Here is a 27,415-nt window from a genome sequence, read left to right on the forward strand (position 1 = left end):
CAGCATCCTGAGGTTCTTTATAGAACTCATGAAAAACAGGATCCTGTCTGAAAAGTTTAAGAAGGCCCCGTGCAATGCAGTACATGGTGGTGGGACTGGTTTCCTTTTTGACCATTGAGATCTCCCATAATCCACCTGGCCTACTGCACATGAGCTATGCCCAGCTCATGAGACAGCCCATGGTGTCTGACACCATCAGGTGGTCCAGAGACATCTACATGGAACACATCACGGGACACCGCCAGTACCAGGTTGAGTAACCAAGAACGCTGACCAGGGAAATAACCCACTTCCTTCCCTGATGAACCGAGGGACATACTCCACCCATGTACTTATTCTCTACACCACTGCTGACTTGGACTCTTAATACATTCCATGGGTGGCGTATCTGAGCCCACTTATTCACTGGTTTCAGAGTAGCAGCCGTGTTAGTCTGTATCCGCAAAAAGAAGAACAGGAGTACTTGCGGCACCTTGGAGACTAACAAATTTATTAGAGCATAAGCTTTCGTGGACTACAGCCCACTTTTTCGGATGCATCCGAAGAAGTGGGCTGTAGTCCACGAAAGCTTATGCTCTAATAAATTTGTTAGTCTCTAAGGTGCCGCAAGTACTCCTGTTCTTTTCACTTATTCACTGACGCTTTAAAAACTTCCACACCCCAATCTGGATCTGTGCTGGTTATGTGATATGTATGTACCTCGTGATCCTTGTAACCGATACTTGCAATCCCCCATAACCCAAACCCAACCCCAGATGTGCAGTACCTTCCCTTTTAACTTGTGTAAATTTGATTTTAAACATTAACTTCTGTTCCCCTCCGAGACTCTGAGACCAAGGCACCTGTGTCGAAGCCTTCATAGTTCTAAGGCTCATTATTGATCAAAAATTGATAGCTTCTGCACAGAGCAGCCAAGGCCAATATAAGGTCACAATTCCTAGCCCCTCGATTCAATAAGGGACTACTAAAAAGAATACTACACATCCCAACATGCCCCGGTCATGAACAAGCTTATCTACCACGGCAGCCTCCTCCCAAAGGATTATGGGAATTGTAGTCCCTTTCGCTTTAACAGGCTCTTCCGCGTTCATCTCATTGCCGACTACAAATTCCAGCATGCTCCACGCGGCGCCGCCCAATCGCGGCTCGCCTAGCTGTGGGGGCGCGGCAGCCGGCGAGGCCCTGTTTCAAGATGGCGGACGACAGTGAGACAGCAGTGAAGCGGCCGCCGTCGAGGCCCCAGCGATCGTCCGGGGAGGAGAATGATCACGAGCACTGCAGCGATTGCGAGAACGAGGAAGAGCACAGCTACAACCGGGGGTAAGAGGGGCCCCGGGCCCCACAGAGCGGAGCCGGCCCGTCCCATTGAGAGAGGCTGCGGCCGGGAAGTGCGCCTAGCTCCGCCACTCGCGCCTCCTGATTGGCTGCAGGATGGCATTCCGCTCGGTGAATGGCCAACTCCTTTGCCAGTCAAAAGGGGCGGGGCCCATGGGCTGCAGCAGCATGTCTCGCAAGCTAAGCAGGGTCAGGCCTTAGCAGGGCGTGGATGGGAGACTTCCCCGGGCAGCCTCCAAGGGGTAGTGCCGTGTGGACCCGGAGTGGGAGTCATCTGTGGTAGGGAGCTGCTGGTGATGCCTGGGTACTGCCACCATTAGCTGTGGTGCCTGGGAGGCTGCACGGTCAGGGTCATTGATGATCCTGTGGTGCTTTGCACTAGGGCTTGGCCAGGTTTCAGCTGGGGTAAGTTCATCCCCGAATCCACCTGCAGTTTCTAGCTGAGATTTTAACTCTCAAACTGCTGCCATGTTTGCTGTGTACTGTTGTCGCTTCAGTGGTGGCTGCATCTCACTGGTGGGTGAAGTAACTCCTGTGCCCAGCTAGCATATCATGTAAATATAGTGAAAGATTCCACATAAATATGGCTTGCATCTAATATAACTCGCCAGGTGCTTTGCATTCTGCATGCTGGAAGGTGTTAAAGACCAAATTCAAATATGATGTATTACTGTAAAGTGTCAAGTATCAGAGGAGTAGCCGTGTTAGTCTGAATCTGTAAAAAGCAACAGAGGGTCCTGTGGCACCTTTAAGACTAACAGAAGTTTTGGAGCATAAGCTTTCATGGGTGAATGCCCACTTCATCAGATGCCCTTGCGTTCACCCATGAAAGCTTATGCTCCAATACTTCTGTTAGTCTTAAAGGTGCCACAGGACCCTCTGTTGCTTTTTACTGTAAAGTGGTTACAGTGTAAAACAGAAGTTTTGTAAACAGCGAGAAATCAAAAGGATCAGGGGTTTTGCAAAATATGTATGTGTCTAGGGGCAGCAAAACTGTCAGTGCTGTAAGAACATAGGGCACCTACAGCAAGAAAAGAGGTGAGGGATCTATGTTCCGGACAAGACTCTTGTTGTAGATGGATCCTGTCTTTGCAGTAGAGCAGGATGTTCCCAAACTGAGTAACTCTATATTGCTTACCTGGCAGCAATCTTCAGAGGCGTTCCTTCCTACTGCCCCAAACTGGCGAGGGTACTTATTATCCTCACAGAGACTGACTCCTCGGTGTCCCTTTCCTGACATACCGGCTCCTCCGCTCTCCATGTTAGCAAGCATGTAGCACACCCCTGGGCTCTGTAGATAGAGTAGGAATACTTCATCAAAGTTTCATTCTGAGGTTTTATTCTCATACTTGGGCTGTTGATTAACCTCAGTGTAAGAAAGGCAGTGTCTTTGGGATCTGTATTTGAAACTTTATTTTTTTAGGCCCTGTGCACACTGTGAGAGGAATTGTAGTACCTATGGTCAAGGATTAAACAGGATTTTAGCGTGGTTTTCCTGATTAGTGTGAGCCAGGATTTTTTTCCCCTGTGGAGTATGATGCTGACTAACTCCTTGGGCCTTGTTTAGTCACATAGATCAGGGAAACAAGGCCAGACTTGTGCTACACCAGCTGTGTCTAAACACAGTTGTAGATAGCATGCTTCTGATTCCAGATGTGAGGGCCTCATTTTGCTATTCTTGTCTAATCTATTGGGGGTTTTGTAATGACCTGGTTTTTTATGGAATATTTATGCTGGAGATTTTATCCTACCCAACCTATCTTTGCTAGTTTGGTACCTAAATAACAGCTTGAGGAAGCTGGTTCATGAATAGAATCATTCTGTTTTGCTGTTTCACATAGTGGATCTGGTTTTGACAGTTCTAGTGTGAAATGCAATTGTAGTGTCCCAGGTATAAGGCTGCTTATGGCACCCATGTTAGGGCTCTGTTCTCCACCATCTTCTTATTGCTGCCTACAGTAGGATATGGGTAATACTTCTGTGATGTGGGTAGCTTAAAGAAGAGACACCCCCCCACACACACACCCCTATTAAACCCACTGTGCGTGCATTTTCGTTTACACACTGGAGCCGATAGTCACATGTATGATCACATTTTTCCAGAGGTTCCTGGCTTGTGCTGTGCAAATCTGTGCTTCAGTTGAGCGACTTTCTATGTTTTTTATATCCTTGATCCCAGTCGGTGTACTCTGAGATTTAGAGACCATCAGCTGAAGAGCAGTCTCTCTTTGTCAGCAGCTTTTATTAGGCAATATCACTTGTGAAGAAACCAAAGTTAATAAAAGACCAGACTGGAAATATCGAAGAAGCTTTCTTGTGTCAACACAGCCTTGCTGTAATATTTCATTTGCCTCATGGGTGGGGCACTGCATCTTAATTGAATAGGGTTAGCTTTGCTGTGGGCTTGGAAGCTGTAATTTCCTTCTCTGACCTGATTTGGTTTGTAAGACCAGATCCAAGCAGAGATGAGAAGCAGGGCTTGATCACGACTGCTGACTCAGCTTTGTGCTTTCTGACGATATTGCCCAGTCAAACGGAGTTTTAAACTCCCAGGCCATGTATTCATTAAGGAAGAAAGTCTATTTTTAACCTATTTTAGCATCCTAGTGTGGACAAGCCAAGTTACAGTTTAAACCCTAACATGGGGAAGCTACAATTACCTTGTCTTCGCTAGAATTAGCACATGACAATTAACAGATGAAGTCCTGGTCTTCACCAAAAACTCAAGTCAACCTAGCTACATCGCTCAGGGCTGTGAAAAATTTTGCACCCCGATTCCATAGTTAGCTCAGCCTGACCCCTGAGGTAGACGTCGCTAGGTGGACAGAAGGATTCTTCGGTTGATGTAGCTATCGGCTCTCGGAGCAGTGGATTAACGATATTGATGGCCAAACCCATCCATCAATGTAAAACGTGTCTACGTTACAGCAGTGGTGTGGGCATAGCCTAACAAATGTCAAACGTTTGCCGTGTGGAATAGATATCGGGGTGTCCAGGCTAGATGTCGCAAAGGTGTTTGGAAAGTTTAAAACTCCTTTTTGAGTGGCAATGAAGTTAGAAAGCGGAGTCCATAGTGTGGAAGAAAACAAGTCCTCACTCTGCGTTTGTTAGCAACAAGTCAGAGACAGTTTATTATGAACAATGGCAAGGGAAGGCTGCAGTCAGATAAAGGGTCCCCCTGACCTTAGGCAGATCTTCCCCCTACAAGCAGTATAAGACAAGTATTTATACCTTCCCGTTACACAAACTCCCTCCAGACACTACCTTATCTCAAGGTTTCTGCGTAAATCAGCATTCCATCCTTATCAACGAAAAGCGAGGCGAAAAACAGCATCTTTTACAACTCTCGCGTTGTTAGGGTTAGGGCTACCTTTCATTCAATCCTTAAATTGACTAAGACATTTATCCTGCTTTAATTCTGCTTCCACAATAGATGTACTGATATTGAATACGTGCCTTGAAGACTCACCCAAACACTTTTCCCCCACAATCAAAGGACTCTGAAAGAGAAAAGACCAAAGAGGAAGAAAATGAACAATTCTGGAACCCCATCTGAGCGGTTTCCTTTTTGGTGATTTCTCATGCTCGTATTAGACTAACATGCACACAATTCATTTATCTAGTTACTCGAGCTGCCCACAGTTCATGTGATCAAACAACAAATTGGGGTGGGGAGAAGCATTTTGAAATTCAGCCTTAATATGCCACCTGTTACGCAACTGTTTGCTAAATGGACTTGCAAAACGATTCGGGGAGTTCTCTCTCCCCTCAGTGCCCTATTCCCTGTCAAAGGGCCTTTGTGTTTTTGTTACACGACTGAAAAAATCCAGGTCTAACTTTATTATTAGCAATAGTGCTGACTGTTTGGTTTTTTAAGGGTAGGAAGGAGAGGAACTGAGGCATCTCTGATTTGCTGGTATATCAGTGCTGTAAAATATCAACTGAGCCTGTTTCAAAGAGTCTGTGATAAGGTTGAACAGTTTCCTTTTCTAGAGAGTGAGTCTAATTTAATCTTTCCTCTGATCACTGTTCGTTTTAAAACAAAATGTGTTCATAGAAAGAAAACAAGTCCTATTCTTGATTGTGCTCTCATCTGTAGGAAGCCTGTAAACCGTTGTAGCGTTGGTCCGTGGCACAGCGTCCTCCCCCACCACTGTTGTGCTGTGTGCCAGTTGACTGCCACTCTCCACACCTGAGATGGCTGCATTTCGGTGGTGTCTTCTATCAGTATAGATCAAGAAGTATTTGGACATTGGGTGTAGCGTGGTCCAGAAGTGGAGATTGTAGCAGGAAACACAATGGTGATGTTCCCTTCTAGAGACCTTGGGTTCACACTTGACATGGGTCACATGGTGCCCTCCCGAGTGGGCATCAGTGCACAATGTAGAATCACTGCAGGCGGCAGCACAATGGGCCGCCTTTGTGGGTGTGAAAAGCAGGGACGTTGCTGTGCTGGCTGTGGGGAAGGGGAAGCTTTACACTACTCCCTTGTGCTGTCTGTACAGGCAGGACCACAACTGCACCATGAAGGGACATGTTCTGTAAATCCCCCATCAGAGGAACTCCATGGAGTTTAGTTTCTAAATGGTATAGAGCAGTGTATCTCAACCTTTTCGATACCAGAGACGGGCTTGCTGCCTTCCTAAACAGTGTCAGGGAGATCTCAGGGCCCGGCCTGGTATAGAGCACAATAGCACTTAATGCTGTATTTACGTTCTTGTGCTTTCTGCCCCACAACATGTAATTCGCCATCTGGACAGCCTCTTAAAAATATCATTCAGCCTTCCTTCTCCCAGGCTTCTGGATTCTAATGAGATTACCTGTGTAAGTATCGGGCCTGATTAGCAGTGGGTTTGCCAGAAAGATTTTCAGGCATCTAAATATGGGACAGAAAATGATCTCACTGACTGACGTTTGGGATCTTTTTGACCAGGGAGCTCAGCTCTGCAGGGGGGAGTTTATGTAGGTCCTTCAGTCTGGTATGTGAGCATCTACAACTACATTTCAAGCTTTCGGGGGGCTGGGGGGCGTTGGAGGAGAACTGAAAGGATTTGGTGCCATTTTCTTTCCTTTAGTCTCTGAATTTTTTCTCTCTCCCTTTTTGAGTAACAAAACTCCTGCGACTTTCGGTTTGCATTTCAGGTTATGGTCAGAAAAGTGACTATAAAAAATAGCTCTTTGTTACCCAGTGTATCTCTTCCATCTGTGTCTGGGTCACACCTGATGCCTTAACTGATGCAAAGTGTTTCTCCTGGTAGGAGCTGATAAAATCAAGGGAGAACAAGCTGGAGTCTGCTTTGCTTCATCAGAAGTGTCAGCTAAGCTCTGACTGACTCTGAGGCAGCCAGGACTCCGCGAACCCAGGTTGAGTTGGCAGTGCTGGCAGTTTGAAAGATTCTGTCCCCACCACACGCTCTTGAAAACGAAGATCTGAAGTCACACAGGGAATAGAATCATAGAATATCAGAGTTGGAAGGGACCTCAGGAGGTATCTAGTCCAACCCCCTGCTCAAAGCAGGACCAATTCCCAACTAAATCGTCCCAGCCAGGGCTTTGTCAAGCCTGACCTTAAAAACCTCTCATGATGTTACTGTCCTGACTGTATAACCAGGGATTTCGGTGCTTGTGTGTTTCTAGATTTTTGGCTACGTTTGACATTTCAGTCAGTTTTCAGTTAAGGTTGATTATGCTCTTTGCAGTGAATGCCTCCACATCCAGGTAAAATCTAGCCTGGGACCTGCCTGGATAGTTCGCTTAAATATTCTACCCTGCTTTGTTTGAATGTCCGTTCCAAGGTGGAGATTTCAGCTCCTTTCCCCGTCCCTGCGATGCGCCCGAGATGCTATCCATCGCAAACGGCGGGAGGGAGGAAGGGGTGAGCCAGCTCTTTCACCATACAACCTTTGCTGCACTTCCCGTTGCCTACAACATGCAGTAACCAGATTCATTTCCCGGCAGAGAGCTTAAAAGCCTGGATGGGAGTGAATTCAATTCATTGGGAGGAGCGGTGGCTTCTGCTTAGAGCCTCTGGGCAATTTGGAAAGTTACGAGAAATGTCCTGCAGGAACATGATAACAATGTGCTTCCCACCCACCCCGTCTGGCAGAGTCTCAGGGTTTCAAGGATGATTCGAGGAAATGGAACCCTGTTAGCACTGTTGGGAAGATCCCATTGCTTCAGACAGAAACTCGATAAGGGCAGATTTGCGCCGTGGCCAAGCCGGCACTATTCTAGCCCATTGGAGTGGGTTCAGGGAGCTCTCGAGAAGCTGCAGGTGTACTGTGGAACCATAGGAAAGCAGGCACTCTTTGCGCTGTTACACCAGCGACCGCCAGCTGCATTGGCACTGAAATGGCCTTTGGCACCAGTTTGCTGCCTGGAGCCCGTCTGAGTGTGGGCATGAAGGGCCTTGTCCGTGTGCGTGGCGAGCACATGGGTCTGAAGATGTTGAATGTCGCTCGTGTAGACAAGGCCGAAGTTTGTTCCCCATCACCCAAGTGGAGAAAGAAGAGCCTTGAGGTTTTACATAGCAAGGCAAAGAGAGTAAATTCTGAGACAGATCAGGATTCCTGTGTGATAGTCCTGCTTCTCCTTGGCCTACGAGCCCTGTGTCTCTTGGTCAGTTTTGCCCTTAATTACCGAGGCTGCAGTGTGAAGGTCTCGAAGGTCCCATGTGCCACGTAGGGCGATTACCCCTTTGAACACCAGTGCAGACATTTCTGTCGTCCAGGAGCGTGCATTGCTCCGTAGTGCAGGTAGCCTCCCTGGGCCACAGGAAGTAGCCACCTAGAAATGGCAGGTCTCTAGTTAGTCTCCCTCGGTATCTTCCATATCGCAGCTGCTCCATTTGCAGATCAGGACAAGATTCTTTTAACTGCTTCCCCTCAAAAACCCAGCCTGGCAGCCGGAAAATCCATCTGGTTTGTTTCTGCTTCATACGCCCCCACCAGCCATAGGCACTGCAGCGTCCGCACTCACCCGGGAGTTTGATTCATGAGACAGATTGGCGCTCAGCCGGCTTTTCCGCGCAGGCGCTGACGGGAAACCAGCAGAGCGTGTAGGGCTGGGCAGGAGCACGGCGCTGCTTTAGAGGCACTGGGGTAGAAGATCACTCTAAGGCTGGATCGACATAGTATCGACCCTCAGTGGTGTGAAGAATCCAACCCCTGAGCACAGTAGCTACGCCGGCCTCACCCCCGGCATAGACGCAGCGAAGTGAATGGAAGAATGTCCCTGTCACTTGAGGAGGTGATGTTCCTACACAAACAAAAAAAGCCCTTTGTCGCTGTACGGGGTTACATCTGCGTAATACAGCGCGTCAGCCGTGCGCCTGGAGTCCCCATAGCACAGACACGGTCCAAGACATCCATAGTAACTGTGGGTGAATCAAGTGAACTTTACTGGTCCTGCACTATATAGCAGAAAGGTGACTCCTTACTGCTCTGTTAGAAGGTGCGTTCAAACGTCCTTTGGGGCAATACACCGAGGCCTGTGACCAGATCTGTCATTTGAATTCTCTGTGGGCCGGTTGGGGGGAAATTCACTGTGTACATTTTAAAAGAACTTTTTTCATCGGGCATAACCTGCAGCCGTGCCCCTCTCTGGCTGGGATCTCGGCTTGCACAGTAAGCAGAGATGTGCTGACTGGGTAGGAGAACTCCAAGGAATATTTCAACTGCTGTAGGAAGTGGCGTTGATTACTTTCCTCTTAGTCAGCACCGCGGCACTGCCCCAGAACGCCGTGCGGGTCCTGTGTTTCTGGAGGTGCCATCTTGCAGATGAGACCTATACTACACAGCATTTATAGGTCCAAAGTGTCTCGCCAGTGAGGCAGGTGAACTACATTCCCATTGTACCGATGGCGAAACGGAGGCACGTGGAGGTGAAGTGACTTGCCCAAGGTCACCCAGCAAGCACTGGCAGAGCTCAGGACTTCGGCTTTTCAGTCCCCTCTTTAAACCTCCAGTTCAAAACACCCCTGAACCTGGGCTCCTCTCACTGGTCGTTATTAAAGGTACCAATGAATAATTTTTCAGGAATTGGGCATGTTCCCCCTATGTCTTGGCAAACTCACAGTGCTCTCGTTCTGTCTCCTCTAAATGCTGCCGTGTTGCCTGGATGGTTTTAAGCTGTTAAGTGTGGTTCCACTTTGCGAAGTGACCGTACAAATGGTCTGGGTGGGACCCACTTTTTGTCTGAATGATTTCTGCATAAAATGTGCCGTTTGCAAAGGAAACGATGTCCCCCCCGCCCCACCACCACCACTCTTGGCCTAGCAACCTGCTTTCAAACCTGCCGAGATGTTCAGAAAAGAAGTTACAAAGAGCCTCCAGCCTGGGCTTTGAGAGCCCATCAGGCCAAGTTAGTGTAACTGAGTAGGAATCTTTCCCAGGCAAATGCCAACGTCTGCAGACTCCAGGCTTTTATTAGGGAGTTGCTTTTTGGCTGTGAAGACACGGCCCAGCCGCGCACTGATGCAGCACTGTCTTCTCCAGTGCAGCTGCTGCTGCTACTCCAGAGACTTGCCCAGCTGCAGTAGTGACAGCTGATTAGTCTGGTCCGGTTTCACTGCTGCTATTGGAAGCCCTGTGGGCAGCAGTGAAACCAAGAAGAGTTGGGTCAGTTTCACTCGGGAGAGAATCTGAATACAGCTGGGTGCTGTATTTACTTGTGTACTTTCAACCCACTCTCCTCTTTTAAAATGTAACTTACTGCATCTCTCCAGCTTTCGTTAACCCTTCTCCTGCATGGCTTCCAGTGGGTCTCAGCCAGTCTTGCGTTCCTTTCCCTCCGGGCTCTGCCCTGCTCCGTCCACTTGTCTCCGCTCCTCGGTTAACTCTAGTCCTGCGCTGAGCTGTGTACAGGTAGAGCTACGTGCCTGCACAGCCCTGGTGTTGTCAGTGGGCCTGTGGGGGGGCAGGTGTCTATCTGTCTGGTGCGGAATCACAGTCTTAGCCTGACAGCAGTGATCAGTCTAAGTTCAGGGACTCAGTGAGCATCCCCAAGGGTGCTATCAAATGGTGGAGTCAGTTTCTCCATCTTTCCCACCCCAGCCACCACTCAGCTCTTTGCCCCATGCACAGAACTAATAGCCAGAGGCCTGAAGGGAGCTCAGGGCAGAAGCCAGGCTCTTGAAAGGAAGGATGGCTGCGTGGTTCGGCACTAGCCTGGGTCTCAAAAGACCTGGGTTCAGTTTTTGCTCTGCCACAGACTCCCTGCGTGACCTTGGGCAGACAGCCAGTCTCTCTGCCTTACAATAGGGACAGTAGCACTGCACTAGCTCCCAAGTCTATGGCAGTGGGAGCAGGAGAAGTATCTTAGATAGCTGCGTGTGGCAGCCCAGCGGCTGTGAGGATGCTGTGCCATCCTTGGTAGCTGCTGGCTGGTAGCCCACCTGCCCTCTCTCCCTACAGGCAGGGAAGAGGAGGACAGGAAAAGGAGCCCACTCCTTGGCCCCAGAGCCCCCTGATTGCTGGGAGGGTGGTGGGGGCCTCTGCTGATCATCGTTTCCCTCTGTTCCCGATTTTCGTTCCGCTGGCCCAGTGACTAGCTCCAGCGCCGCCTGCCGCTGTTTCGCTTCCCGGCTGAGCAAAGCCAGGTGCGACGCTCCGATGGTGTCTGATGGTGAACGCTGTATCTGATCAATTCCAAAGTGTCGGGAATGTTCTAGGCACCAGGGGGCAAAACCCTATTGATTTTGATGCATATCCAAAAATGGGGGACCCGTGAAGCCCCTGGCGTCTGATTAGTAGACCAAGCAGCTTCACTGTAAATGCATCCGAAGAAGTGGGCTGTAGTCCACGAAAGCTTATGCTCTAATAAAATTGTTAGTCTCTAAGGTGCCACAAGTACTCCTGTTCTTCTTTTTGCGGATACAGACTAACACGGCTGTTACTCTGAAACTGTAAATCAAAGACTGGTTGATGGCAGCCATTAACACCTTCCAGTGTAACACCACCCCCATCTCCGCTCTGCCTTGCCTCCCAGTAGAGTTAAAATATTGACACCCTGAATGACTCTGGGCTTATCTCCATATGGAGTTATTCAGGAACCGCTATTCCTGACCAACTTCCTGTGGTGGACACTCTAACCTGGTTAGTTTAACCCTGCAGAGTGCCCCTGGAATGGGAGGGGAGAATGGCCTGGCACACAGACCCCCTGGCATTGGGAAAACGGGTGACGCACAGCCCCTGGCATGCGGGGAGAACAGAGGATCCTGCTATGGGGTGGGGAGGAGGGATGGGAGGTACCCGGAGCCTCTGAGATGGGGGGGAACACAGAGCCCCTGCTGTGGCGGTCGGGCGGAGGTGCAGGGAGTCCCTGGTGGCATGCAAGGGGCGTGTGGAGGGATGCCAGGAGCCCTGGTGAGGGCAGTGAGTTTGGCTACAGCAGCTGGGAAGTGTTTAAATTCTAGTTTTTATCCTGGCTGGTGAGCTTAGTTCTTCAGCTAGAAAGTGCCGGTACGTTTTCCAGGCCCTTATGTTATGTTGCTGGTTTTTCTTTGTTAATTCTGCATTCCCGTGATGGGCAGCGTAACCCTGGTGTCGACTCTGCGAGGTGCTGAGTGTCTGGGGCTCCTGTGGCAGACGGGGGAGCTGAGGGCAGCTCGTAGTTCACAGAACTAGGCCCTGAAGATGTGGCCCCTCAGGACCTCAGACAGGACTGTGACTTGTAACAAAATCTCTCTTTGTGCAGGTCTTGCCCAGTGCAGATAATAGCCAGTTTGTGAGTCTGACACCCGAAGAAATGCTCTGTGGTCTGGGGTCTGCAAACCAACTGGCCAGTGAGCTCGGCAGGGGCCTTTCTGGTCTGGGTGCGGTTCTGGGGCTGGAGGGTGGAGGGCTGCTGACTGAGTGTGCGGCCAAGGTGCCTCTTCTCCCCATTTGCTGCAAAACATCCCCCTTCTGGCTTCCTCCAGGGGCTCCTGCTGCTCGCTCTGGGCCTGTGCTGCTCGAATTCTGGCACCTGGCCCGCCTAGCAGTGCTATGTGATTGGTTATATTGTGTCTTAGCTTCCAAAGGCAGGTCAATTGCCAGGGGCTGGGCCGGCTGGTTCCACAGGGACAGTAAAGCCTTTCAAGAAGAGCCATTCGACATGTGTCACCTGACTTGTGAGGAGCAAAAGACTTCTTGTTCTCCCCTCGCCTGATGTGAAGGGCCCTACCAAATTCACGGTCATTATGATCAACTTCACGGTCCTCGGATTTTGAAAATCATTAATGTCATGATTTCAGATATTTAAATCTGAATTTTGAGAGTGTTGTAACTGTAGGAGTCCTGACCCAAAAGGGGTTGGGGGTCACAAGGTTACTGTAAGAGGGTCATGGTATTGCCACCCTTATTTCTGTGCTGCGAGCGGCGGCTGCTGGCCGGGAGCCCAGCTCTGAAGGCAGAGCCGCCACCAGCCGCAGAAGTAAGGGTGGTATGGGATGGTATTGCCACCCTTATTTCTGCGCTGCTGCTGGCAGGGCACTGCCTTCAGAACTGGGCACCCAGTTAGCAGCCGCCGCTCTCTGGCCACCCAGTTCTCAAGGCAGCGCAGAAGTAAGGGTGGCAATACCCCCCCCCCCCACACACACACACACACACAATATCCTTGCGACCCTCCCTGTGACCTCCTTTTGGGTCAGGACCCCCACTTTGAGAAACGCTGGTCTGCCCTGTGAAATCTGTATAGTACAGGGTAAAAGCACGCAAAAGAACAGATTTCATGGTTCGTGCCACATTTTTCATGGCCATGAATTTGGTAGGGCCCACCTGTAGCCCTCGTGTTCAAGGTCCCTTTGGTAGAATGTCCTCCCGTCCCAGGAGTGCTAACCTCCTGTCTGGCCTCCCTGACTGACCTGCCCGCTGCTCAGCTCCTGGGGCGTTGGGATGTTTTGGGGAAGGGCTAGTTACTGCAGAAAGGTCTGACTCTCGAATCGGCTACTCCATTCACTGCCCCTTACCTCCGACCCTGCCTAGTCAGTGTTACACGTGCTCTGCACAGGGCGGGACGTCTTTCCTTCTCGTCTACATTTTGCCCTTTGTGTTTTGTTCAGATCCTGCAGGTTAGTCCCTGTGGTTTTGAGGAGCAGCTGAGGGTTAATGTGATTTTCAGGTGCAGTTGCTGAAGGTCGTGGGTTCGAGTCTCGCGCAATCTCGCTGAAAGGCCAGCTCCAGTTTACCCAGCTGTAAAATGGGCACCTGATCCTTCAGGTCAGGGCACTCAAAGGCCCTCGGACGTGATGCTGGCCACTCCCTTGGGTACTGTTGGCTATGAAACTGAGGTGCTTTAGCCACATCAGCCCGATGAGCCATTGGCTTGGTGAGCTCTGAGGTTTAAGGAGGGGTGTGGTGATTGGCTTGTGTCTCAGGGTTCTTAGTTACCAGCATTCCCTGTGCCACTTGTCTCCCGAGCACCTACTGGTTGCTCTGTGCCTGGGTGGGGATGTCTGTGAACCCTCCTCAGAAGCTGTGCCGCTGGTGTGGATGTACCAATACAGAGTTTGAGCCGGGTCCATTAACTTCCCCAAATTGGTAAGCTAAAGCAAGAAGAACAGAAAATTCCCTATGTGGTGGGGCAGTTCACAGATTGTCTCCGCTAAGTTAGCGTACGTTTCGGGCTCTGAACCCCAACCCCCGCCAATACAGCGGTGCTCCTCGGGGTTCACGTCGATTGTACGGCCCAGGAGCGAGCATGGCAGAGCCACGGGCAGAACGTCCTCAGGAAACGCCGTCATACCGTCCTCTTTGCTGAAGCTTTCCCCTCGTAACTGGAACAATGTTCCCAGCGTCAGCCATTCCCACCCCCATACCCCACGGAGCACTTCCCTTTCCCAGAGAGGGAGGGGCGCCCCAGCCTCTGGCCCCCCAGTCTGGGTTAGGCAGAAGGTGCTCAGATCCTGCAGCGCTGGGCAGCGGTACTAGCCTGAAGAAGGATGAATATTTTTAACCTTCCTTTATTGGAGGCTTTATCCGAGAGGTGCTGTCTCTAAGAAATGGGCTTGAAACTAGCCCATGAAATGCTCTCTTGGCTGCATTCCTTGTTTGCGGATTATTCAGGCTCCCGGAACAGGTGTGATGCATCTTCGGGTCTGACTTAGAACAGGGAGCCCTTTATTTTCTCTCTAGAGCTGCACAGACTGCATAAATGTCCTCAGGAAAGGCTCCAATGATGTTTCCTTTGTTCCCTAGTGGCTTAAGTCCAGTGGATGACAGTGGAGCCAAAAAGAAGAAAAAGAAACAGAAACGGAAGAAAGAGAAAGGAGAACAACTTGATCCGGCTCAGGATCAGCCCGTAAAGGTAAACTGTCCCCTGACCATCGGGCTGGTGGCTCGCTCCCCCAGATGAGAGCCTGCCCTTTGGAGAGAGAATATATCCCGCGTGTGTGTGTCTCGCCAGCGTGACTCATGGGTGGGGAAAGAGGCTACAGATGCTGAGACTTCCCCTTGGCATTCTGTTACTCAGAGCTCTAAGATTTAGGGCCCTCTCCGAGCCTGGATCCATGTGCCAGAACTCCCACTGATGCTAGCAGATGTTTGTGGACAGATCTAGGCCTGGACACGACCCTTTGCTAGGAAATCCAAACTAGCGCCGGTGCTGTAGTAAGCATGCCCAGACTGGCGCTTGTGGCAAGTCAGCTGCCGCCTTGCTGTGAGGTGGCCAGGAGAAGCTCGCTGCTCTCTGCGCCAGCTAGACCCTTCCACCGCCTGCCAGTGTCCCTCCCTTGCCTGCACTGGAGACAGGGCCAGTATTTTCTGCTTTTTGGAGAACATCTGATCCTGATTTGCTCAATTCTGGGGGCTTCAAACTGTCTGCACCCCAAAGCAGTGAACTCCAGTCCCACAATCAAATTAAATTGCAGCAAGGGAGGTCTAGGTTGGACATTAGGAAAAAGTTCCTGACTGTCAGGGTGGTGAAGCACTGGAATAAATTGCCTAGGGAGGTGGTGGAATCTCCATCCTTGGGGAGGTTGAAGAGCAGGTTGGACAAACACCTGTCAGGGAGGGTCTAGATAATCCTTAGTCCTGCCTTGAGTGCAGGGGACTGGCCTAGAGACCTCTCGAGGTCCCTTCCAGTTCTGTGATTCTATTATTCTAATCCATGGGCTCCCCCAGGGACTGTGGGTAACCCTGGGTGCGTGGCGTGTGGCGGGGGGGTGCGGGTGACGAGGGTGCTGCTGGCTGGGGCAGTAGGAGTGGCTACTGCTGGCTGGGCTGCTCTCTCCCTCCCCTGGGTCTGCACTGTGCTCTGCCCCAGCTACTGGAGAAGCAGCAGGGGCTGTGTGCTTAAGGCAGCTGACTCCTCGCCACCTTTAAGCAGCGCTGCTCAGCAGCAGCACTGGATGGGGGGTAGGTGGCGGGGAAGGGGGAGAAACTGCCCTAAGAGACACTGGCCCAGTGTGTAGGGCACTGGCCGGGGACTCTGTTCCCGGCTCTGTCACTGACAGCCCCTCTGGGGGTCCTTTGGGCTTTGGATGGTGTGTGGCCAGCTCTGAGCGCAGTGGGAGCCTCTGGGCACTATCCGAATACAAATGCTGCATCACTAGAGAGGAGGAGGTGGGGGGCTGGGCAGGGCAGGATGCGGGGAGAGAGGACCATGCTGCTGCGCTCATTTCCCTTGGCTCTAATGGCCAGGGTGTTTTGCTGCTGTTTGCATCACCTAGCAGCTCGGCTGGCGGCTGCGATTCCCTGGCTTAATATGAGGTGAAAGATGGGGCCAAAGCGGCTCTCCCCATGGCAGCCGAGTGTTGGTGAGTGTCTGCTGGCCCCTCTTCTAGCCCAAAGGGAGGCCTGGAGGATGGCTCACTTCCCTTGTCCTGCTGGCCCCTGGGCTCCCCTGCTTGCACTTTACAGTTTCTTAATACAGGCGTGCCTTGGACGCCGCTAACGTCCTGGAGCTGGGGGTGCATGGTGATGTCATTCCACAGAGCATTGTGGGAGAGCCACGAGCAGGACTGGCAATGATATCCTTTGTGCTCCCTGCACCTCCCCACCCACAAGCTCCGCCCTCATTCAAATGCCCGGAGCAAGTCCAGGCACAGGTGGCAGGACCTGCCTTGTCTGTTTTAGACTCAAGCTCCAGGAGCTGACAGAGTCTGGTAGCGTGACTCACTGGTCTGTCTTCTTGTGTCCCTTTCTCTGCTACTCAGGTGAAACTGCCAGCCGAGAGGATCCAGGAGATTCAGAAAGCCATTGAATTGTTCTCTGTAGGTCAGGGACCTGCCAAGACCATGGAGGAGGCCAGCAAGCGCAGCTACCAGTTCTGGGACACACAGCCAGTACCCAAACTAGGTATGTACCTTATGGGCATCCTTCCTATGCTTGTGTGTCCTGGATCCCTTCACCCCGACTGTGGCTGTGTCACTGTGTCCTGGGTGGTGGTAAACCCCAAACTTCTGCATCCGGAGTCTGCCTAGCCCAGCCTTGCCTGAAGCAGGTTTTTGGTTGGTCAATATTTATCATTCTCTTTGTATCTTGATACTCGTCTGTCCCTCATCACTATAAATGGATTCCATCCTCCCAGCACCCAGGTGAGAGAGAGAAACCTTATCCGTGTCTTACAGATGGGAGAAACTGAGACGCGGGGAGACTAAAGGACTGGCCCAAGGTCACACTGGGAGTCCATGGCAGAGTCAGGAATTGAACCCACGTGTTCTGAGTCCCATTCTAGTGCCTGATCCACTAGACTGTTTCCTTCCATTGTTTTTCCACTATTGTCATGGTGCAAATAGGTGACTAAGACTTGTGCCAGGGCCAGTCCATTATCATAACTGACTTGTAAGGCTCTCTGTCAAGATTCTCTTTTTGGACCCATCGCCTTAATATTTGGGCTGGCCTAGATGGGTTTCCTTCATTTTGTTATTCTTCCATAATAATACCACCACCCAGCACATCCCAAGCACAGGGGATATCCAATATTTGAAACATAAATTGCCAAGATCCCAAAGGCCCCACTTAAGTTGGTATAAGTTTGCAGTTGAAAATAATATTTTTAAAGTCAGAGCCATAACATTTGCTCATATTTGTTTTGTCAGTGGAAACTGCTGGTTCCGAGTTCCTTTAGCAGTTAAACCAACCCTGACTTTGAGCAGTTTTGCCAAGTTCCAAGGAAGATTGCTGAGATCTCCACAGGGATATCCAATATTTGAAACATAAATTGCCAAGATCCCAAAGGCCCCACTTAAGTTGGTATAAGTTTGCAGTTGAAAATAATATTTTTAAAGTCAGAGCCATAACATTTGCTCATATTTGTTTTGTCAGTGGAAACTGCTGGTTCCGAGTTCCTTTAGCAGTTAAACCAACCCTGACTTTGAGCAGTTTTGCCAAGTTCCAAGGAAGATTGCTGAGATCTCCACAGGTCATATTCAAGTCTCTCTTAATTTAACTTATTTCAAATCCCCTCTTCTCCTATTCAAGTACTTGAATAAGGAAGTATTATTTACCCCTTCGTATCACAATGAACCAGGGGTCACCCAACAAAATTAATAGTCAGCAGGTTTAAAACAAACAAAAGGAAGAATCTTTTCCTATAACAGACAGTCAACCTGTGGAACTCATTGCCAGGGGATGTTGTAAAGGCCAAAAGTATAACTGGGTTCAAAAAAGAATTAGACAAGTTCATGGAGGACAGGCCTATCATTGGCTGTTAGCCAAGATGGTCAGGGACACAACCCCCTGCTCTGGGTGTCCCTAGACCTCTGGCTGCCGGAGGCTGGGAGAGGACGACGGGGGATGGATCACTCAGTAAACTCCCCTGTTCTGTTCACTCCCGTGAAGCTTCTGGCACCAGCCACTGTCACAGACAGGACACTGGGCTAGAAGGACCATTGGTCTGACCCAGTCTGGCCGTTCTTATGGTGCCATTACAACTGGGGGGAGTCAGTGATGGGAGCAGGACTCGGGGCACATTGTTCAACTTCTTCCCGTGTGTGTCTGTAAATCCCTTGCCCGGAAAGGGGCTCTGCTGAGCCTGAGCCAGCTCACGCTGCTGAGCGACAGGTCTGCAGTGCTGCTCTTGGAGAGCCTGGGTAGGTCCAGGACTGTGGCCCCTGTCGTTTAGAAGATGAGCTGTAGTGGGGCTAGTCACCACATGCCGCATCCCCCTGCCAGTACTCTGGATGAGCGAGTGTCTGCACCTCCCGGAGTCGTGCTTCCTGGCCTCTGTGCTGATCACTGGGACTAGCTGGGTGTCCAGCTGCAGTGTTTGCAGGCGCTACAAGTTTTGCTGGCCGGGTTAAGGAGTCTTGCTAGAAATGTACGAATATAGCAGCACTTTGGGCCTATGAAAGTGCCGGGATCTCCAAGCGCTTTGTACGTACTCGTTAATCGGCTTCCCTGTTCGACAGCGGGGACACTGAGACCCAGACTTTGCACCAGCGTCACAGCAATGCTGGCAGAGCTGGTAATCAAATCCAGGAATCCTGACGCCCACTAGTCTGCTCTCAATCTCTCGACGTAAGGGAAAAGCGGTAAATCTCCTCAGCAGGGGCGGGATCGTGACAAGAAGTCTGATCTGCTCATAGTTCAGCTGGCCAAGCTGGCCTGCCATTATCTCTGGAGTTGTTCTTTGGAAAAGCATCAGCTTCCCCTGGTAAGACTTGTGCTGACCCTGTTCGGAGGGGGATTTCTGGGTCACTTGCGCACTAATAACTGTCTGACACTTGGGGAGTGGGCACTGAAGTGATGCTGTCCAGTAATAAGCCGTTCCTCTGTCCTGGCCAGAAAGCTCAGCTGATGAATGGTTTTGAAAGGAAGAGAAGCTCTTTGATGTAGAGCGCCGTGTCTCTGGAAGGACTTTGCGTCCTAGAGGAATCGGAGCAGATCTCTGCAGAAACTCCCCTGGTGTCTGTGTGATTGCATTGCTTCTTCTTTCTGCGTCTGGCAACTCCCAGCCTAGTCCAAACGGAGCTGAGAAGAGCTTTAAATCACAATGGCCAAACTGTTCGTTTTCTTAAGTAACCCGGGGTTTGTTCCTCCTTGTGGTGACTGGGAAATTGGCTCTTTTCAGCAACTCCTTTGAAGAAGCCTCTGTCTGATTCCCCTTGCCGACCATGTCCTGTCTGGCTAGCTCTGTATCCATTTGTCAGCACTGGCACCGTACCAGTGTATCTGGCTTCCTGGAAGGGCTGTTCTGTGGAAGGGCATGAGCTCCCAGGTAGTCTGGCACCAGACTCGGTCCTTGTTCTGTTGTCTGGATGGTTACTGTAACATACCAGTGTGCTGTAGGTGTCATGGGGGTGGGAATCAGAACCTATAGCGTGTGAGGATCCCAAAGGGCTTTGTAACCGTCAGTTAAGCATCACAAACCCCTGTAAAGCAGAAGGTGTTGTCTCCATTTCACGGATGGGAAACGAGACATAGAATGATCAGGGGCTTGTCCAGAGACCAGATCAGTGGTAGGGTTGGCACCAGAGCTCAGGACTGACTGAAACACCCCCACTCCCGGCTCTCAATGCTACACCATGCTGTCTCCCCTGGTGTTTGGTGAAAGGACAGTATCAAGCACGCAGCATGACCTGTCCGATGCTGCTTCGAATCTGGTAAACAAAAGTAGTCTGGGTTTGAGGGGCCAGATTTTCTCGTGCTCCGCATCCATTGAGAGCGATGGGAGTTGCTCCAGGTGCTGGGGTAATTAATGCTCTGTGTTCTTGTTTGGATCTTAAATTCACCTCTCCATTGCCTAGATTTGTTTTAATCTTTGTCTTCATGCCTCCCATAAAAAAAAAAAGTGTTGTACTTTCTTTTCAGTGGCACTTAATTAGCACTTCCTGGGCTTTGCTAACCTCCCAGTATGGCTGGTGCCCAAATCGAGATCTCTTGGCTTGATAAAGTGCTTTAGGAGTCACAGTAGTTAAACAAAAGTAGCCTTGTTAATTTCAACTGCATTTAAAGCACAGTGGATGGGAAATGCTGACGTTTGCCAAATGGCAAAGGCTGGAGCTGGCAGGGAGAAACGCTCCTTTGGAAGCTTCCAGGAGGGTATTGCAGACAACGGGGGAGTTTCGGGAAAGGGCTGGCTGGTAGGCCAAGGACTATGATGGTGCAAATCCATGAAGAGAAAGATCTGCTGTTTGTGGCCTCCAGCTAATACCATCTCGGGCTGTGACTTTGAGATGTGACCCACTAAGGAGGTTGGGTTTTGTCAGTAATGAAATGGGAAACTGAGGAAGAACCAGCATCTGCAGGGAGCAGTTAATGATTCCATAGAGGCACCCTTCCCTCAGAGTATGAAATAAACCAGTACCAGAGACCAGCAGGCGGCTGGTGAGGAAGTGTCACCTTCTAAGTGAGGCGTAAAGCCAGTGCCTGTCCACTTCTTAGCCCTGGGCCCAGTCAGAGTCCAACTCTGCTCCCCCAAACCTGCCCTGCAGTTTCAATGGAATGAGCTATTCAGTTCCTCAGATCCATGGCATAGTGTTGCTGTGTACTATTAAACAGCTGTTGTGCTCCACCTGGGAGCTGGCTGCCCCAGTAATGGGGGAATGATCCCTGTATATACAGCTGTGAAACGTGTTGGGACCCCTTGGGGTGCAAGGTGCTCTCAGAATGTCAGAGCATGTTATTAAAACGCAGGTGGCTCCCAGAGGCCGAGGGACCGTTTGATTGTTCCTGTCTCTTTCCCAGGAGAAGTGGTGAACACTCATGGGCCGGTGGAACCAGACAAAGACAATATCCGGCAGGAGCCTTACACCTTGCCCCCAGGCTTCACCTGGGATGCCCTGGACTTGGGGGACCGAGGCGTGGTAAGAAGGGCCAAGGCAGGACAAACTGGTTGGGAGGGGTCTCTAATGTAGAGCCCCTGCTGTGGGCCCCGAGCACCGAGCTGCTGGAGTTATTCATGGAGCTGTAGAATTCGTCCTCTGTCCCGTTTCCCCAGCTCCCCGGCTCGGGCTAGCAATTGGGCTGCTCTCTCCTTAAGGTGAGACAGGCCTCTGCCCTTTTTTAGCTTCAGTGTCATCAGTGCCCCTACCAGACCAAGCTCCCGGCGGGAGATGGAAATTCCCACACGTCTCTGGAGCTCAGGGGTGGGCAACCCAGCAGGCCTCTTCCTAGGAATCTAACCCTGCCTCCTGGAGTGAGCCTGATAGAGGAACATAGCAGGAGTGTCTGTTCCCCCCACTCCAGGGCCAAGGTTGCACCCACAGCTGAGCTAAGAGGTTTCTCCTGTATCGAGAAGAGGGCACGTGGCAGCAATGGGCACATGTGGCCAAGGACCGTTCCCGCAGCAGCGATGACTGGTCCAGTCACTGTTGCACTGAGTTACTCCTGGGGGAATTCTGCGCCAAAACATAAAAAATTTTGCACCAAAAAAATTAAAAATTCTGCACACCATACTTTAAAATTCCGCAAAATTCTGCATATTTTATTTGTCAAAATAACACAATATAATCAGGCCAGTGTCAATTATTTTGGTAATTTATTTCAAAATAGCTGTCAGCAGGTATGTCTGTGATAATACAGACCAAAAAAAATGCTGGTAATTTTTTTAATAAATAGATTTCTTACTAGGCATATGAATACAGAACTTTGAGTAATTCATTTAAATTACGACACAGAACTGTATTTCCTGCACCTGTCAGAAGCAGTGCGAAGGCTTGGGGGAGTCAGGGGTAACGGAGGAGCTGAGGGAGAGGGAAGAAGCCTAGAGTGAATCTGGAGGGTTGTTGGGATCGGGTGGGAGAAGTATGGAACAGGTGTTTTTCTGGGGGGGGGGGGGGGGTTGTAAGGGAGTTGGGGAGCCTCCCTCATGCAGACCCTGGCTGGCCCCAAGCCTCTCCCATTCAGTCAGGCACATCCGCCCCTTCCCTGCACCCTCATCCCCATGTGTCCCTGCAGCCCCCATCCCCAGGCTCAGTGCTGTCACCCTACTAGCTCCTGAGTCCCCCCCACTAGCCATTCTGAACCCCAGTCTGTGACCCCCAGCAGGCCTGTGTGCACCACTCTGTCCTAGCCTGGCTCCGCGGGCAGGTTATGAACTTCTGCTCTTGGCGCATCCGCAGGAATGGCTGCTTAGGCAGAGGAAAGGGGGAGTTTGAGGGACATGCTCCATGGTAGTCCGGCAGCAGCTGGTCCAGCGGAGCACCAGCATTAGCTTGGCCTTTTTAAAGGTGTCCTTTCCCCACAGCAAATGGGATTTCTCTTGTCGCTGCTGCTGTCCAGTCAGGGGGCCCGGCTGAGGGGGGCTGTTACTGACTAGCTGGCTTTGCCTCCTCAGCCGACTGATCTCTCTCTTAGCTAAAAGAGCTGTACACGCTCCTGAACGAGAACTACGTGGAAGACGATGACAACATGTTCCGGTTTGATTACTCACCTGAGTTCCTTCTGTGGTGAGTAGCAGGCTCTTCCCAACCTCGTGAGCATGGGGCTGGGGGCCCAGCAAACCTGGCTCTCCTGGGCTGGTGCTGCAGCTGTCTATCAATTCTCTTGCCTCCTTCCCCACTGCCATCCCCATCCCTCCACGTGCACAGTGGTCGGGGAAGGTTGATATCTCTGGTGTGCAACCCCAGGTATCCTGCAGGAGAGATTCGGACACATGGCTCTTCCTGCCCTCAACTCCTCTGAGCTTGGGAGGGCAGAGCACCCCAGCTCTGAGCTTGTCCCCGACCCTGACTGTGCTGTTCCCTTGGAAGGGGGCTGGAGCACCATTACCTCAGTAGCTCCCCGACTGGGCCTGTCCCCCGCTGCCCTGGAACTGCAGTATGAAGACAGATGACCAGATTGTACCAACAATATAAACTTGCTGTTAATTGGCTGATAAGGCCAAGATGGCATTTCTGTAGATGGCATCTCCTGTCTTGGGCTTCAGAGGGCTTTTACAATGCCAGTGAATGTAGCCTCATCCCCGTGCCATGGGTAAATGTTAGCCATGGTCACAGAGGAGGGCAGGTTGTCGCATGCCTGATCCCCTGCTGGACCCCCGTTCTGGGATGCCACCTGATGTATTGGGATTTCACTCAGCCCGCCTGCTCCACTAGCTCCTGTTTTGCTGAGTCAGGCTGTCCGGCAGCACACCCACAGGTATGGACGCACCAGCTGTAGAATCACGCAGAGGCTGCAAACAGCTCTCTGTGGGAAGGCTCAGCCAGGAAATTGCCCAGCGCTCAAGTGCAGCTTCCCTCTGGAAAGTACACCCAAGCTGCTAATGTCTTGCGCTGTAGAGAAAGATCTGCACAGTGTGAGCTCATAACAATTCGCCGTCTCCCTCAGTGTGAAGAGAGAGACACAACTTCTCTCCCCCCCCGTTATAAATTGCAGAAACTGGGTTGTGTTATTAACAAGAAAAAAGTTATTAACTATAAAAAGTAAATTTGAAGTGGTTATAAGAGTTAGCAAACAGAACAAAGCAGATTACTAAGCAAATAAAACAAAACACGCCAACTAAGTTTGATTCTCTAAAGAAACGGGTTACAAAATGTAATTCTCCCCCAAATGTTGACTTGGGCAGGATGCAGAGTTTCTGTAGCTTAGATTTCCAGTTATTTCTCTTTACAGACTAGACTCCTCTGTCTCAGTCTGGCCTCAGCCCTTGCCTTTCCCTCAGCTTAGTTCTTCTGTCTTGTAAGGTGCTTTTAGCAGTCTCACTTCTTGGGTGGGAAGGGAGAGTGCTGATGGCCTTGCCTCCCAGCCATAAATAGAATGTACATAAGGCCGGAAGCCTTTGTTTCCAGTGGGAAAGTACCATGTGGTATCTTGCACCAGGTGATGATATCACCTGACCTTGCAGTGTCAATGCAGCATTCCAGTAAACTTCTCGGGCAGGGGAGAGATTAGCATTTTCAAAGTTCTAGTGTTCTCCTTAATGGCTTATCCAGGCTGATTGCTTACTGTCCGCTGGGCGTTCCCCAAGTGTGTAAACAGTTCTAATTGTTACATAGTCAGTATTTCTAACTTCAGATACAGAAATAATGTCTGGATACAATGTAGATAATCACATTCTGTAAATTATAGCCTTTCCAATGATCTCTTACAAGACCCATCTGCATAAAATGTATCTTAGGCCATATTCCTATCATAACAATATTTCTATGAAGAATATGAGTGTCATGCCACACCAGGATCCTCTTCTCAGGAGTTCCAACAAATCCTCAGGCTCTGTGCAATCTCTTCTGATAGGGAACGGTATGCACGGTCACGTTCTGGCCTGGCAAGATACCAGTGGTGCCTTCAGCGTTGTACGTCTTGGTCACCTGTGAATGATGGTTATTCTAACCCATTCCCTACCCGATAACGCTTGCATGCTGTGTGGCACAGCCAGGTGAAGGAAAGGCCTTGCTGTGAATTAACGAAGGGTGATTAGACAGAACTATATTGTCCACCCTGGCCACAGCAGCTGAAATCACAGGCCCTTCCTGCTGGGCTGGGGCTGGCCATCTCTGTCGTTTGCTGTGGTGGTGTTTGCCATGTGATATCTCCTTGTTCAGCACTGCAGGCACGTTATCCACCTCGTCCAGGGCCCCAGTTCCTTCCCCCTCTTCCAGTCACTTATTGCATCTACTTCAGACTGTTGATGTCCCCTTGCCGGTCCTGCAGACCGCTTGCACAGAGCCCTGTATCTCTGCTACTCTTTCTAGAATCTGTATCCCTTTTTCATGGGAATGCTTGGAATGGGCCCCCCTCCTCCTGCAGATGTCCCTGCCTTGGCCTCCTGCTCCTTGTAGGTGGCACACCTCCTTCACCTGAACAGTTGCCTGGTGTCTGTGCTCCTCAGGCCAGGGACCAGCTCTTGCTAAGAGGCAGTTAAAGCACCTGGGACTGTGTCAGTGTGATATAAATAACCCATGGAAGCCACCCAGCATTCATAAGCTCTTGCTCACTGAGTAGCCCTGGAAGGAAGCCACTTGTTAGTGATTCTTAGATTTCAAGGCCATAAGGGACTGTCATGATCGTTCAGTCTAACCCCCTGTGTAGCACAGGCCAGAGAACCTCACCGGGGATTCCTGCAGCCAGCCCACAGCCTGCTTGTTACTGTAGGCTGGTGGCACGGTGGGGTCTCTTGGGCCATAGCTAATACGGCTTTAAACCGGAGTCTTTGTGCTAAGCTCTTGTTCCACTCCAGAAAGCAGCAATAACACTAATGAACTCCACATCAGAGGGCTGCCAGGTTGTGAAGTAGTTGGAAATCCTGGGGTGAAAGGCGCTCTATATGTTCAATTGATTAATTAGTTAATTATTGCTAATTAACCTGTATACCATTCCCATGGTTGTGAAGAACCCCTAGTGTTTTACAAGTGGTGTATCACAGTAGCTGTGCACAGCGATATCCCGTACAGCTGTGCACAGTACAGTGTGATTGATAACTCGTACAACTGTAACCCTGCAGCTGGGCACGGTATAGTGTGATAATCCTACAGCCGTGCACAGCGATATCCCGTACAGCTGTGCACAGTACAGTGTGATTGATAACTCGTACAACTGTAACCCTGCAGCTGTGCACGGTATAGTGTGATAATCCTACAGCCGTGCACAGCGATATCCCGTACAGCTGTGCACAGTACAGTGTGATATCCCGTACAGCCGTGCACAGCGATATCCCATACAGATGTGCACAGTACAGTGTGATATCCCGTACAGCCGTGCACAGCGATATCCCATACAGATGTGCACAGTACAGTGTGATATCCCGTACAGCCGTGCACAGTACAGTGTGATTGATAACTCGTACAACTGTAACCCTGCAGCTGGGCACGGTATAGTGTGATAATCCTACAGCCGTGCACAGCGATATCCCGTACAGCTGTGCACAGTACAGTGTGATTGATAACTCGTACAACTGTAACCCTGCAGCTGGGCACGGTATAGTGTGATAATCCTACAGCCGTGCACAGCGATATCCCATACAGCTGTGCACAGTACAGTGTGATATCCCGTACAGCCGTGCACAGCGATATCCCATACAGATGTGCACAGTACAGTGTGATATCCCGTACAGCCGTGCACAGTACAGTGTGATATCCCGTACAGCCGTGCACAGTAATAGCTCTGCCTCCTGGCTGCTATGCCTGTGTTGTCTCCCTGCCCTGGATCGGGACACTGCTCTCCTCGAGTTCACGTCTAGTCAGCTGTGAGACGGCAGTTGGTTCCCCCCAGCGTGTCTGTCTCTCCCAGCCCGAGGGGCTCAGTGTCATGGCAGGGGCTCTGATGTGCTGCTGGGTGCTGTGGTGGGGGTGTCTGGGGGCGGGGGCTCACCCTTCGCACAAACAGCCGTAAAATATGAATTCTCTTCACAAGTGAGTCGGGCCGAGAACTCTGCGCTGGGGTCTCTGCTGGGCTCCTGTTCGGCCTCGCTGCTCTCCTTGAGAACAGGCCCTCAGTGAGCATGGTGCTAGGCCAGCACTGAGCACTGGCGAGACCCTGACTCTCAGCTCTCCTAGGGTGAGCGTGGGTTGCCCATGGCACGGAGGGAATCTCTGGTTCAAACGGAGCCCAGCTAGTCATGCTCTCTGCTCTCCACCTCTCAGACTTCTCTTTGGTGGCCCATGTGAAGCAAACCCACATCTCCATGAGGGCCCTGGGTGAAACGTATCCCCGTCCCAGAAATGCACCTGGGCTTTGTCCCCAGGGCTGGATGGTTCTGTGGGAAGTCCCAGGATTGCCTGGCCCACGGAGGCTGAACTCGCTGGGCTCCCTCTGGGCCAAGGCTGAAGCACAGCCCTTGGGCCCATGCTGCCCAAGGACAGGGCTGCACACTCCACACTGGTCCCTGGTGCCCGCACTAGAGTCTGCCAGGACGCTGTGGGGAGGCAGGGCCAGTTGAAGAGAAAAGCGGGTGCTTGGGGCCTCTGGTGCAGGAATGTGCCAGGACTAACCAAGGCTTGTCCATTCTCCAGGGCTTTGCGTCCCCCCGGCTGGCTGCCCCAGTGGCACTGCGGGGTCCGAGTCATCTCTAGCAAGAAGTTGGTTGGATTCATCAGTGCGATTCCAGCCACGATCCACATCTACGATTCGTAAGTGCCTTTCTGTTCGGCTCGATCTCAACTCTTCCCCACTGTGGGGTCGGATGCTCCTGGGCTGGGTCCGAGGCGTCTCGGCTGCATTGATCCTTGCGGGGGCCAGCCTGGTGTGCACCACTCTGGCTCTAGGAGTGCCCTGTGATTCGC

The 27,415-nt window shown here is 51.0% G+C and overlaps 1 protein-coding gene across 2 annotated transcripts in view; it reads left to right on the top strand.

Moving 5' to 3' along the window:
- The first annotated feature begins 1,171 nt into the window (after positions 1-1,171).
- The window catches only part of NMT1 (N-myristoyltransferase 1), a 34,674-nt gene continuing 8,430 nt past the window's right edge, over positions 1,172-27,415 (top strand). Inside the window, exons 1-6 of one of the 2 annotated variants that reach the window (XM_054014530.1) lie at positions 1,172-1,320; positions 14,511-14,619; positions 16,469-16,610; positions 20,943-21,061; positions 22,554-22,645; positions 27,146-27,262. In XM_054014530.1, coding sequence (XP_053870505.1) covers positions 1,193-1,320; positions 14,511-14,619; positions 16,469-16,610; positions 20,943-21,061; positions 22,554-22,645; positions 27,146-27,262 — 707 coding nt within the window. In that variant the 5' untranslated portion in view covers positions 1,172-1,192. The remainder of the gene's footprint in view (positions 1,321-14,510; positions 14,620-16,468; positions 16,611-20,942; positions 21,062-22,553; positions 22,646-27,145; positions 27,263-27,415) is intronic. The other variant, XM_054014531.1, reaches the window with a different exon arrangement.

This window comes from Malaclemys terrapin, chromosome 25, assembly GCF_027887155.1.
Source record: "Malaclemys terrapin pileata isolate rMalTer1 chromosome 25, rMalTer1.hap1, whole genome shotgun sequence".
In the NCBI taxonomy this organism is placed as follows: domain Eukaryota; kingdom Metazoa; phylum Chordata; order Testudines; family Emydidae; genus Malaclemys; species Malaclemys terrapin.